The sequence below is a fragment of the Callionymus lyra genome, chromosome 6, assembly GCF_982586985.1.
Source record: "Callionymus lyra chromosome 6, fCalLyr1.hap1.1, whole genome shotgun sequence".
Lineage (NCBI taxonomy): Eukaryota > Metazoa > Chordata > Actinopteri > Syngnathiformes > Callionymidae > Callionymus > Callionymus lyra.
This window is the reverse complement of record NC_141823.1, coordinates 21,928,569-21,940,250: the sequence shown is the minus strand read 5'-3', so window position 1 is coordinate 21,940,250 and position 11,682 is coordinate 21,928,569. Positions and strand designations below refer to the sequence as shown.

General features: G+C 35.9%; 1 protein-coding gene across 1 annotated transcript; it reads right to left on the bottom strand.

Annotated features, from left to right (window-relative positions):
* Window positions 1–303: 303 nt before the first annotated feature.
* On the bottom strand, window positions 304–9,389 carry LOC148077573 (glucagon receptor-like). Its single transcript, XM_087793263.1, has 13 exons — window positions 9,378–9,389; window positions 7,067–7,169; window positions 6,862–6,972; window positions 6,654–6,775; window positions 4,811–4,917; window positions 4,583–4,739; window positions 4,354–4,513; window positions 3,675–3,735; window positions 3,539–3,608; window positions 3,360–3,451; window positions 2,666–2,804; window positions 2,549–2,590; window positions 304–1,256 (listed from the first exon to the last, which is right to left on the bottom strand). Exons 2-13 carry the CDS (start codon window positions 7,161–7,163, stop codon window positions 1,185–1,187), a joined length of 1,230 nt encoding a protein of 409 aa, XP_087649389.1. The 5' UTR covers window positions 7,164–7,169; window positions 9,378–9,389; the 3' UTR covers window positions 304–1,184.
* Window positions 9,390–11,682: the final 2,293 nt, after the last annotated feature.

The window sequence follows — 11,682 nt, the reverse complement described above, 5'->3', positions numbered from 1 at the left end:
TCTTATTTGTATAGCGCTTTTCTAGACCAGGGTCACAAAACGTAAGTAAGTAATTGTTATTTATAAAAGTTGTTTTTAGCATTTAAACTGGTGGTAAATGCATGCACGAAGTCTAAAAAGCAAGTCTAAAAGTCTTAAAGGTTAAATGCAGTTGAAATGTTCATATATCTTTATTCATCTTTACAATAATTGATACAAGAAAACAACATTAGGAAATTAACAACAATCATTGCAATTATAAGCAACTGGCAACACATTGAAGAAAATCTAAAGTTCAACTTCAACTCTCCTGACTTACTCACATCATTACTTTAAAGAAATGAAGTCTTCCTCTACAATCTGCAGTAAGTCCCTCATCATGACAATTGTAACGTATTACTTCATAAAGTTTTCACCTGTCTGAAATCTCGGCCCTGCTTTGTTTAAACAATGAGTCCCTTGGAGGTAGAGACTTCTGGGATTAGTGACGCGTGTTGACAAACTGTGATTATTAACAAATAGCAGCAAAGTGGGTGTGGCCATAGTAAACTTATCTTTAGACTTAGATTGTATCATCTTGTTATTTCTCTTTCTTTCTCTTTTTTATTGTTCTTACTTTTTTTAAATTTATTTTAATGAATAATTGCTGTATTGCTGTGGCTAATTGGAAAAAAAACAATTTCAATAAAGTTCTGCCTAACCAAACCTAATCAAGGTTTTAGCTCTAGAAAAACAAAGTGTTTACAGTGGGCGGGGCTTAAGCACATTTTCTTATTTATATATTTAAATGAAGAGAGAGTTTTTTACAAACAGACACATTCTGATATGTACAATAGAGGATCAAAATATAATTAAGAAACACATAAATCAACCTATTAGTTGCCCTTTAACAACATTCAGTCTGTCATTACAACATTTGGGAGGAGCTCCACTGGTTCCTGGAGGTGTATGACGAATGGGACTTGAACACAGTCAGGTGATTGTCCAGCTGCATCTTGATCTGATGCTTCTGTGTCGTCCATTATTGCAGGGTACGAGCAATTCAACAGAATATTTGCAGGTTGTGATGCGCCACATTGAACCTGAGCGCTGCCACACATTGGCACACATCCAGGCATCGCCCTTAATGTCAAGGTGGAGGATCTGTTCTGATCCGACACTGAAGCAATTGAAATAGGTTCGACTCGAGTGTCGAACACAGCTAGTCACTGTCCACAGCATAAAGTCTCGGTGTCTGTCCTCCAGCTGCACAGCTTCCTCTTCAGTTCTGTTCTCACCTAATGACAGAGAAAAAACTTCCCTGAGTAAATATTACAAATATAGCCCAAACAAACTATAACTATGATGATCATGATATTTGGATGATGATACAACACATGCTTGTCGTTGATATATAGGTAAATATGAAAGTTGCTTAAGCTCAAAGAGTCATTTTAAAATATCAACTCCAACTGCATTTTTCTTCATGACAATAACAACTTATTATGTGAAAGGCATCTACGACAACATTTGACTGCTGAACGCAATATAACTTTGAGCAATGTGCTATTTAAAATATTATTTATTTGTTCTATTTATAATATATTGGCACTATTTTTCACTTATTTATATTTATATTTATACTTTTATATACATTCATTATATGCAATATTTAAAAACATTTATTTATTCTGTATTATATTGCACTATTACTTACCTACTTATATCTTATTAAGATTTATATTTATACAGTTACCCTATGCTGTGTTTTTTAAACGGTTGTCAAGCAACGAAATGTGCAGTTTTCACTGCTGTGTTCTTCTGTGCGATGACAATAAAGAAAGTCTAAAGTCTAAAGTTTGGGGGCAAGGGCGGACTGAAAAGATGATTCTATTCCATGTTAATCTTTTTATCCTTTTCTTTGTTATCTTTCTTTGATCTATGTTCTTTATACTTAGATTTCTGTCATTTGTCTTATTGTTCTTTTATTGCACTTTGTTCTTGTTCTTATTTTATGAATCTATTGTCTGTGTTGCTGTATGCTGGAAAACAATTTCCCAAAGGAGATCAAATAATTAATTTTAATTAATATGATAATAATCTATGTGCCACAAACATTTTGGTAATTATAAAATTGGGAACTGAAGCAGTTTTATTTCTGCTGAGGACAAGTGGATACAGAGTCTGATACGAAAGAGTAGCTTAAGAATATTCCCCTACATTTCACTTTAGCTTTCTTTTGATTTGCTCGTGCAATAAGGTAAATATAATGTCTGATCCAATCCAAGTTTAATATTATAAGGTATCCGTCATCGCCTTTTAGGATTGAACTAGTCTGGCTTGGAATGTCATAGAACTTTCACCTTGATTCCAAAATAAATCTTTTCTGCAATAAATTGAAAGATTGAAATCGAAACATAAGTCCAGTTATCTTTTTTAAGTCCTCCCAAGTAAGATGGGAAATTTTAGCAAAAAACATTTGTTTCCTATTTTCTTTCCCAAACCTGTAACAACAAATCTACACAATCCTAATGACCTGACACATTTTGTGTTATTCATTCAAAAACACACTCTTTATTATGATACAAACCTCTTTATTAGCATAGCAGTAGAGAACACCCACCAGGAAACCCTGTAGAGGCGACAGAAATTGAAGTCAACGGATTATAAAAATTATGAACTTCTCCGAAAAGATAATTGAATTTACCTGCACCGAGTTCAGAAAAACTGTGAAGAAAACTTTACTATAGTGTAAAACTCCTGTGGTTTGCTCATCTGTGGCAAAGATGAAAATTATTTCATGAACTCCGAACAAGGGGATCAGCGTCAGAGTTGCCTTTGCCAGCCTTGAATAAAAAAAAATTAAAAAAAATCAATACAAGAATTGTAAATAATACTATTATTTTATGTGCGTTTTGTTGCATCTGTTGAAAAATATACATATCATTATGGGGCTGCAGAAAAAATGTGACCTATTAATTTAACCTTTGATTATTCTTACTCTTTTGAGTACAGCTGAGAGCTCATTCTTATTTTTGTAACTATAATCAAATCATGGCCATTTCATAAAGGTTAAAGGGGATGTATTTTAGTCACTCTCAAGACTGCCTGCTGTTTTAATGTCAACGTGATTTGACCAAAGCTGCTCCTGAGAGATTCTACTTCTGGTGGGAAAATATCGAGAAATTTGGTTTGGCTGCTTGAAATGTGGCTCAACCGTTCAGACTAGGGATACGTTCAACACCACATATGACGATGATGGAGTCAATTTATTGCTATTTATTATACATTTGAATATTTAAAATACATACATTTGAATATTTATATATACTTGAGCTAAATTGAGCTAGAATCTCTCAGTCAGAATATAAAGTGTTGTGAGAGTTGGAGCTTCAACTTGCCGAACTTTATAATCAGGGTATCCGCTTTGATTGTTGGCTCGAAGCTTGGAAAAAATCACTTTCACGATCTTCATGAGGATAAATAAGTTAACCTTTGGAAACAGAGCAGCAAAATTAGATAGAATTGTTGAAATAATACATGGTATAATTCAACAGTCAATAGCAAACGTCATTCTTACGACAGAGGCAAAAAGGATCGGCAATCGAATGATCCACCAGTAGTTCATGTTCTCATTAAGCGCCCAACACCTGGATACAATGAAGCTATTCTGAGCAGCGATCTTGTTTCAAGTGCAACACGTCTTAACTACTTACTCTTTGTTTTCCTTCAGTAGCTTCATCACAACCCAAGGAATTACGAATAAAAGGGGTGTTCCTAGGAAAAAGCATAAAGGGATTTATTCATTCAACACCTGTCAATTCCAATCCTAGTCAAAAAGAACAGAAAAAAAAGAACTTTGTTGTAAAAGAATATCCACCAGAATCCTGAAATATTCCTTCTGAAATGCATTTTGCTGACAGCTCTGTCTATAGAGTTTGCTCAATTCAAGAGTACAGGATGAGTTGTGGTCCTGTTTTTTGTCTCAGATGTGTTGATCCAGCGATAGATACACTTCAATACAGGGGATTAAATTAAAAAAAAGTTTTGGGTCAGTTTTTAAAAATAAATAAAAAGTAGTTGTTGAAACCTTTTTTTGTGTGTGTTCTTGGTATTGTCTCGTATGTCGGTGGTCTTAGTATCTCTGGTGCTCTTGGTCTAGTTTGGTCTTGGGCCCAAATAGTAGTTTTTAAATTTTTGGTCTGAATCTTGTCTTTTTCCATTCCATATTAGACTGTCTGTGTCTTGTCACTCTAGTGTAGTCTTATACTGGAGTAAGAACCCAAACTTAAAAAATAAAAAAGGATACAACTCTGAGCATGAAATTCTTATTCTTAACGCTTACTTCAATTTTTTTAATTGAAAAGTGTTTTTTTTGAAAACATGTTTTCTTACCCCAGCCAAGGCAAATGTAGGGGAAATATTTCCTGCTGTCAGTCAACACAGAGGAAATCAACACTGAGTACAGATAGATAGCTTCTCCAAAGAACCAGTAATGATTGGCCAGCACGCAGTACTGCATCATTACATGTGCTATCCTGCAGCCAATCGCAGCCTAAAAATACAAGGAAAAAACGGTGTTGTACAACACAGATTTATCGGTCAAGTGGATGTTCCAGCTAACCTCGTGACTGAGCAGCTCGCTCACATCTGTTTGTTTGATGATTTCTCTACCCCAATGACGCATCAACATGGAGTCCTTGATCATTATCGACACCGCTCTCAGGATGAAGGAAAGGAAGAGGTTGGCATGGATGTAATTTCTTGTACAGTGCAGTTTCCTACAGGAATAGACAACGGAGGCGATTACTAATATTTGAGATTTGCTGCAAACCTTAATGATGATGTTTACTTGAAGCTCAGAAGAACAATCAGAGCACTGGTGAGGGTGACCAGAGACAAAGAGTGGCCCACGGTGTACAGCACCTTGAAGCTCACCATCAAGTCCACGAACCAAAGCTGAAAAAAACAAGTTAAGTTAATGCAGTCTCTGGATAAGATCTCTAAGATCTCTGTTTCTCATACCAAAAAAGCCAAATTATCAGACACTCTTGGGTATAGAAAAAAAGAATATCAAATAACCCCAAAAAAAGGGGGGCAGGGGTTGTAATTGCCAAAAAGAGCTGAAATTCTTGGAAACATTTCTGTCAAAATTGGACCGTTTTGAATTTTCATTTCGGTCTTTTCCTCTGTTCGCAAACCCCTTATAATGAACAGAAGGAAATACTGACATTATCCCTTACTTACTATGTAATACATTTGTTTTAAATGTAGCTAAACATTTGGATGTATTTAAATTTGCATGGGGGTCATCTGTGCCCACTTTCCTTTGGCCTGATCCTGATCTGAGGTCAGTTGTCTACGCTAAACTTCAAGCAATTAGGTCTCGATTTAACTAATGATATTTGAGAAAAGGTTATTGTCCAGCATCTCCAGCATGTTCCAGACAGTGTGTACAATTAGAGAAAGTAATTTAAGCCATCTGGCACAACAAAGAAACATGACAGGGCCACACCTCTGCAAAAGGACTGAACTGCATTGACTCATAAACAAAAGTAATTTTCTTTGAAGGCCATTTCCCACCAATCCTGAAAGTGTCATTGATGAATCTTTTGTCATGCTATTCTTTTGTTGTGGTTTAGTTATAGTTACTTCCTGTCTTCCTGAATGGCTGGAGATGATCAATAATCACCTGCAGCATATCAACCCTCGGCTTCCAGATCACTGCGCCAGTTCATAAGAGGTGTATGGCTGTTTCTCTTCCTAGTTGTTTCTTGCTTTTCTTAAGATTAATATATTGCCTTTCTAGTGTCGTAGTATTTTAGTTATTGTTTTTTCCTAGAGAGTATTTTGAAATCCATGCTTTTCTGTCGTTTCCCGGTTCCCTTTTCTTTCTATCCTTTTTTATTTCCCGGTTAGATGGACATTTTGTCTTAGGAATTTTTGAGGGGTATTGGACTCTTTTTTGTTAGATGAATTGTGGACTTTGGTAGTTTATTATTATTATTATTATTAGTGTTAAGTATTCATTTGGGTAAATACTCCTACCTTTTGTTAATACCAATATGATTGCCGCATGTTTCATGTTTATTTAATCTTATTTTCATCGTTTCAGTTCAGTTCCCGTCTGAAATCTGAAAGATTAGGGAAGCGCGAGCAGAGCGTATTGTGTGTTAAACCTGAGCAGCAGGATATTTACGGGAATTTAGCGTTCATCAATATTTAGTAGCTACGACAAGATTTCAGCTACTACATTTTAATTCATAATGCTCCTCTCTTATATGAACAAATACGCAGATGACCTTGAAAAAGGCAAAGTAAACATAACATCTTTTTTTTAAATAACACATTTATTTAAATCCGTTGCCAAACTAGTAAACAATCATCATATTTTTTCTGACGGACTGTTTTCCTCAACAATACTATTGAAACTATTGAATATTGTTTTGATTGTTTAAGCGCTTTGTGACCCTGGTCTGGAAAAGCGCTATACAAATAAAAATGACTTACTACTTACAATACGAGCAATATTCTCGTCGGTGTGTGTGTGTGTGTGTGTGTGTATTCTTACTTTGAGTTTTTCTGATTAGTATTGTAGAAAGATGTGTTATTAATTCACTCACCTATAACGTTGAAGGATCCAACAGCTTTATCTAAAGAAAAATGCTTAACTGTAAATCAACAAGACTTCCTACCTCATTGGATTCAACTTCCTTTTCCTCCTCACACAAGGTCTTGTCCCTCCACACATAGCCGTCATTATCCAGCTCCCACAGACCATCAACACCGCACCGTCGGCGCACAACACCTTGGTAAACTGATGTAATTACACGTGTCATTATAAACATCAGCCTCTCCATTTAAGTGTAAACACAAAGGTGATGTTCATTCAGTAACACTTACCTTTGTCATACCAGGGCAGATATAATGGACAGGAAACATTAACCAGTGAGCCCGCTGGAGCATCTGGCCAGCAGGCGTATCTGTCGAACGTCCTGTTACAGAACAATCCAGCTGCAAAAACACAGGTATAGATGCATGCAATACTAATCTTAGACTCTTTTATTTCATTAGAATTCCTTCTGAATGATTGATGATGTGTTCCAACCTTGAAGCAGAGGCTCGTTTTGCATCATTTCCATGCATGCGTCTTTATACAACACCCACTTTTGGTATGTCTCCTCTAGCACGTTGCCACTGCCCATCTCAACCTGCATTGAAGAAGCAAAATAGTAGACTTTGTTTAAGTACTTAAGTACTATAAACCACTTTATACCAGAGTCCAGAGATAAACGATAATATGAAAATGAGGGCAAAACATAAAATACACAATACTCAAAGAATATATTATGCATCCTCCCCAAGCGATATTAACCATGAAAGATTAAATTCACGAAGCATGCTAAAGATTTTAAATACATTACACCCATTTAATCTCTATATACCTGACATGTGCATCAGATGTACTCAACCTAGTACTATTTCACTGTACATGCAAGTGTCTTAACATGATTTATTTTTTGGTAAAAGGTTTCAGTACTTTGTGGTCAAATTATTGTAAAAGTAAATCCAAATTGTTTTTTTTTTTAAATATATACCCTACTGGCTAAAGATGTATGTTTTGATATGACCTTGGAAAGAATCAGTTACTTTATGGAAGTCAGACAACATCTCAAAGAATGGAGAAATGTCACTTAGTCCCGAAGGAGACCTCCTGAGGGATCAATAAAGTTTTACCTTACCTTAATTTTAAATCTAGTTAGGCAGCTAAAGTACATGTACAAGGGACAACAGCGAGGACGAATACAGAAGTCTGATATGTGACTTTGTGGACTGGAGTGAGAGGAACCACTTGCAGCTGAACATCTCAAAGACAAAGGAGCTGGTCTTGGACTTTGGGAGGTCCAGGACAAAGCCACCTCCAGTGTCCATCAGAGGCGACGAGTGGAGATAGTTGACAACTATAAGTAGGAAGCTCCTCTGCATGCTCTACCAGTCTGTGGTGGCCAGTGTCCTGTTCTATGCTGTGGTGTGTTGGGGTGGGAATGTGTCCAAGAGGAGTGTCAACAGGTTGGACAGATTGATCAGGAGGGCTGGCTCTGTGGTTGGAATATAGCTGGACTCACTGGTGACAGTTGCTGAGAGGAGATCACTGAACACTGGGGGCGTCTATAGCTCAGATGGTAGAGTGGTTGCATGTTCAATCCCAGCTCCAGACAAGCTTGTGTCGTTGTGTCCCTGAGCAAGACACTTTACCCTGATTGCTCCTGATGGCAGATTCGGGGCCATGTGGTGCAGCCTACTCCCATCAGTATGTGTGAATGGCTGTCAAAGCGCTTTGTGACCCTGGTCTAGAAAGGCGCTATATAAATAGAGATTATTATTATTATAACAAACTACTGTCCATCATGGATGATGACAGTCATCCTCTGAACACTGTCATCAGTGAGCAGAGAAGCAGAATGAGTGCACGAATGCTCCTCCCCAGATGCAAAACTAATAGACTCAGGGACTCATTCATTCCTTGTGCTATTAGATTGTTTAATTCTGAGTTTGGGGGCAGGAGTGGAGTGAAAGTAGTATCATGACATTCTATTCTATGTTAATCTTTGTATCATTTGTCTTTGTTATTTGTCTTTGATCTATGTTCTTTTCTATCTATCTATCTATATATCTATCTACTGGTGTCCACCAGGCTGTACTAAAATTCATGGCAATAAAGGCAAGATTGGAGAGAGTTGCTGAAACTGGCAGTTGGAAAAACATCATCAAATCTCTGCGTGAGCTTTTTAAAGGAGTAATTAAAAGCTTTCGTTTTACTTTTCCAAGGGTGGTCGCAAGGGCAGTTTAAGAATGGTTCTCAACTGTGAGGAAAATTTATATTCTGAAGATTAAATAATTAACGATAAACATTTCTAAACTATTTAACTATTTAACCTTTCTTGCCCAAATCTACTCAATGATAACAATCCATGTAAATAATCCCCTGCTGCTTTTGCTTTCACTAGCCAGCATGGACTGAAAGAAAAATAAGTCTGTTATTATAACAACAGGCAATTTGAAACAATCAGAGAGACTCTCACTTGAAGTGGAAATTGTAGTTTTGTAAAGGGAAAAATGTGAGGTAAGCACAATAAATGATGTGCTATTAAAAAAGCATTTTCTGCAATAAAGTATCTGACACAAACTAAATGAGCATATAGAGAAAATACAATAGATCATGGAATATAACAGGTTTTACATGAGCATACTAAACAAGCTAAATGTTGGTGTAACTGTAACCAATTAACCATCGGTGCATCACAGACCCACTAAATGTAGCCATTTGTCCCCATTCAAGGTGTGGCAGATAAAACCCCCCAAAATAAAACAAAACAAAAGTAAAAAAAAAGGAACATAGAGTCAAAGATAAATCTCACCAAAGTGCTGAATCAGCAGGAGCTCTGGAGTGGTTTATCTGCAACAAGAGTCATTTTCAGTAGTTTACCGGCTTTTTCAATGTTTTTTTTAACCTGACCGAAAAAGGCCTCTTGAAATGTCAAGAGTCACAGGCTTATGTTACCAACTTCTTTGCAATTGAATCGTCTCATTAAAACAAAAATTAAACATAGAACTACGACCATTTACTTGAACACGATGATCAGAGATACTGTAAATGTACCAATTACTGCTTGATGAAATAAACACTCTTTAGCTGTATATTGTATCTTTTTCTGTCTTCTCACCTTCTTCCTCAAATCATAAGGTTAATACACTCTGTTATTAGAATTAGAAATAATTTCCAATCAGTAATATAGTTCATTTCAGTTCCTGCAAACGAAAAAAAAGGACTAAGCTAAAAAAAAAAAGACTTCAAGACAATTCAAGGCGATGACACTGTTACCAAGTGCTTGCTCACGCCACATTTACATTTAGAACAGAGAGAAACGAAATGTCAAAGTGAAAACGGTGAACTTAAGAAAGGTTCATCTCCGGCATGCACAACACTAACTTAAGAGGTAAACTGCGACGAAGGGTGTGATAATACAAAGAGTTATACTTGATGCTTCAAACTTAAGATAAATAAGGTATCTCAAATCTAGCAAGAAAAGAAATTCAACATTGCCTGCAAAGAACATTTTGTTACAGAAAGAGAAAAGACAGCAAAAAACCATGGTGTGTTCCAAATAATAGCAGCGTGCTGGCTTCAACCTGAAATAAATGCCACATGATTGACACACAGAACCCCATACAGTTAATTTTATTAGTCATTTAACTACACACTTCCATTTTCTGCCTATTCATTTATTTCTGTCTATTAGTTCAAATGGATTTGTTTTAGAATATTATGTGCAGTGTAAAAAATGCATTAAACACACACACATAACACACATCAGTTATTTTGAACACAACTGGATGAACCTGATGTTTTGATGACCAGACACTGACCTACAGTGATCATAGACAATAATAGTGGATGAAGATTTTAGAAAAGGTTTGACGGATACTTATGGTTTGTGCCTGTTTATTTGGAAACACTGAAAATGTCATCTGTTCCCTTCATGGATTACACTGATGTAGATAGAAGGAGCTCACGCAGTTCAGACCACAACATCTTAACTTGTAATATCTTGTAAAATATCACCTTGACCATCCATTTAAATAGTGCAACAAATAAGCGTCATTATTTTCCTAAAGAAACAAGGACACATGGACAAATGCGTTAACTGATCATTTACTTGTTAATGGCATGTTATATTAATAGATTATGTCAAAATGTTATCAACCTAGGGGTCAATTATGTTTTGACTAATTAGAACACTGTTATAATACTGTTGGCAAATTGAATTAAATTATATTTATTATTATAGTTGCATTGGACAATTCCTCTTTTGCGTATGTACACCGCTGGCAGAATAGAACAAAAAATAAAAGCAATGTATCTAAATCAACACGTAATAATACAAAAATAAGGATGAATAAATGAAAGTGCAACATTTCTTCATGTTATTTGTTGAGAAAAATGTTTCAATTACATGCGTTTTTTACTTAAACCATCGATGCGTTATTTATGTATTACGCAGCATTTTTTCTGATTCATCCTTTGAAATAGCGACTTCTCCTATAAAGTGACACATATATATATAATATATATAACACATTCAGCTGAATTTACATCTAAATACACGCGGAGGTTGAGATACATTAAAAAAAAAAAACACTTACATATGGAGCTCTAGATGTCTCTGTTGAGAACTTCAGTAAAGTTTGCGAGAATAAGGTCGTGGACTGAAATGTTGTGGAGCAGAATTCTCATTCGTTCCGAACCCATCCGAAAAAGGCGAAGAGACCCAGAGGTGTTTGAATGAACAGCCGGAGCAGCAGCGCGTCTGAACAGAATCCTACCTGCGAACGTCTGCAGGACTCGGGAGCGCAGGGACTGTCTGCAAGTGCACTTCTTCTTCTGTGTAAGAAACACGCACGCAAAACGCGCATAGATCATGAAAGGATGATCCATTCCACATCATTCCTTTACTAATCTTTCAACCTTCTTTATAACCTCGGTTTAAAATAATAACAATAATTAGATAGCAGTATAATAATAATAACAAAAGCATTATTGTTCAATTATTTTTATAGACGTTTTTAACCTAACATTTAATTGGACTGTTTAAATAATGTTTATTTATTTAATTTAATAAGTTATAACATTAAATTGATTTGGGGAGTTCTTGTTTCGAGGTA

Excerpts from the sequence above, each read along its gene's own strand:
- LOC148077573 (XM_087793263.1), bottom strand. The coding sequence starts at position 7,163 with ATGGGCAGTGGCAACGTGCTAGAGGAGACATACCAAAAGTGGGTGTTG. Across the intron at positions 3,736-4,353 it reads CTACATTTGCCTTGGCTGGG|GAACACCCCTTTTATTCGTA; the intron begins GTAAGAAAACAT and ends GCTTTTTCCTAG. Across the intron at positions 2,805-3,359 it reads TACCCTGATTATAAAGTTCG|GCTGGCAAAGGCAACTCTGA; the intron begins GCAAGTTGAAGC and ends TTTTTATTCAAG.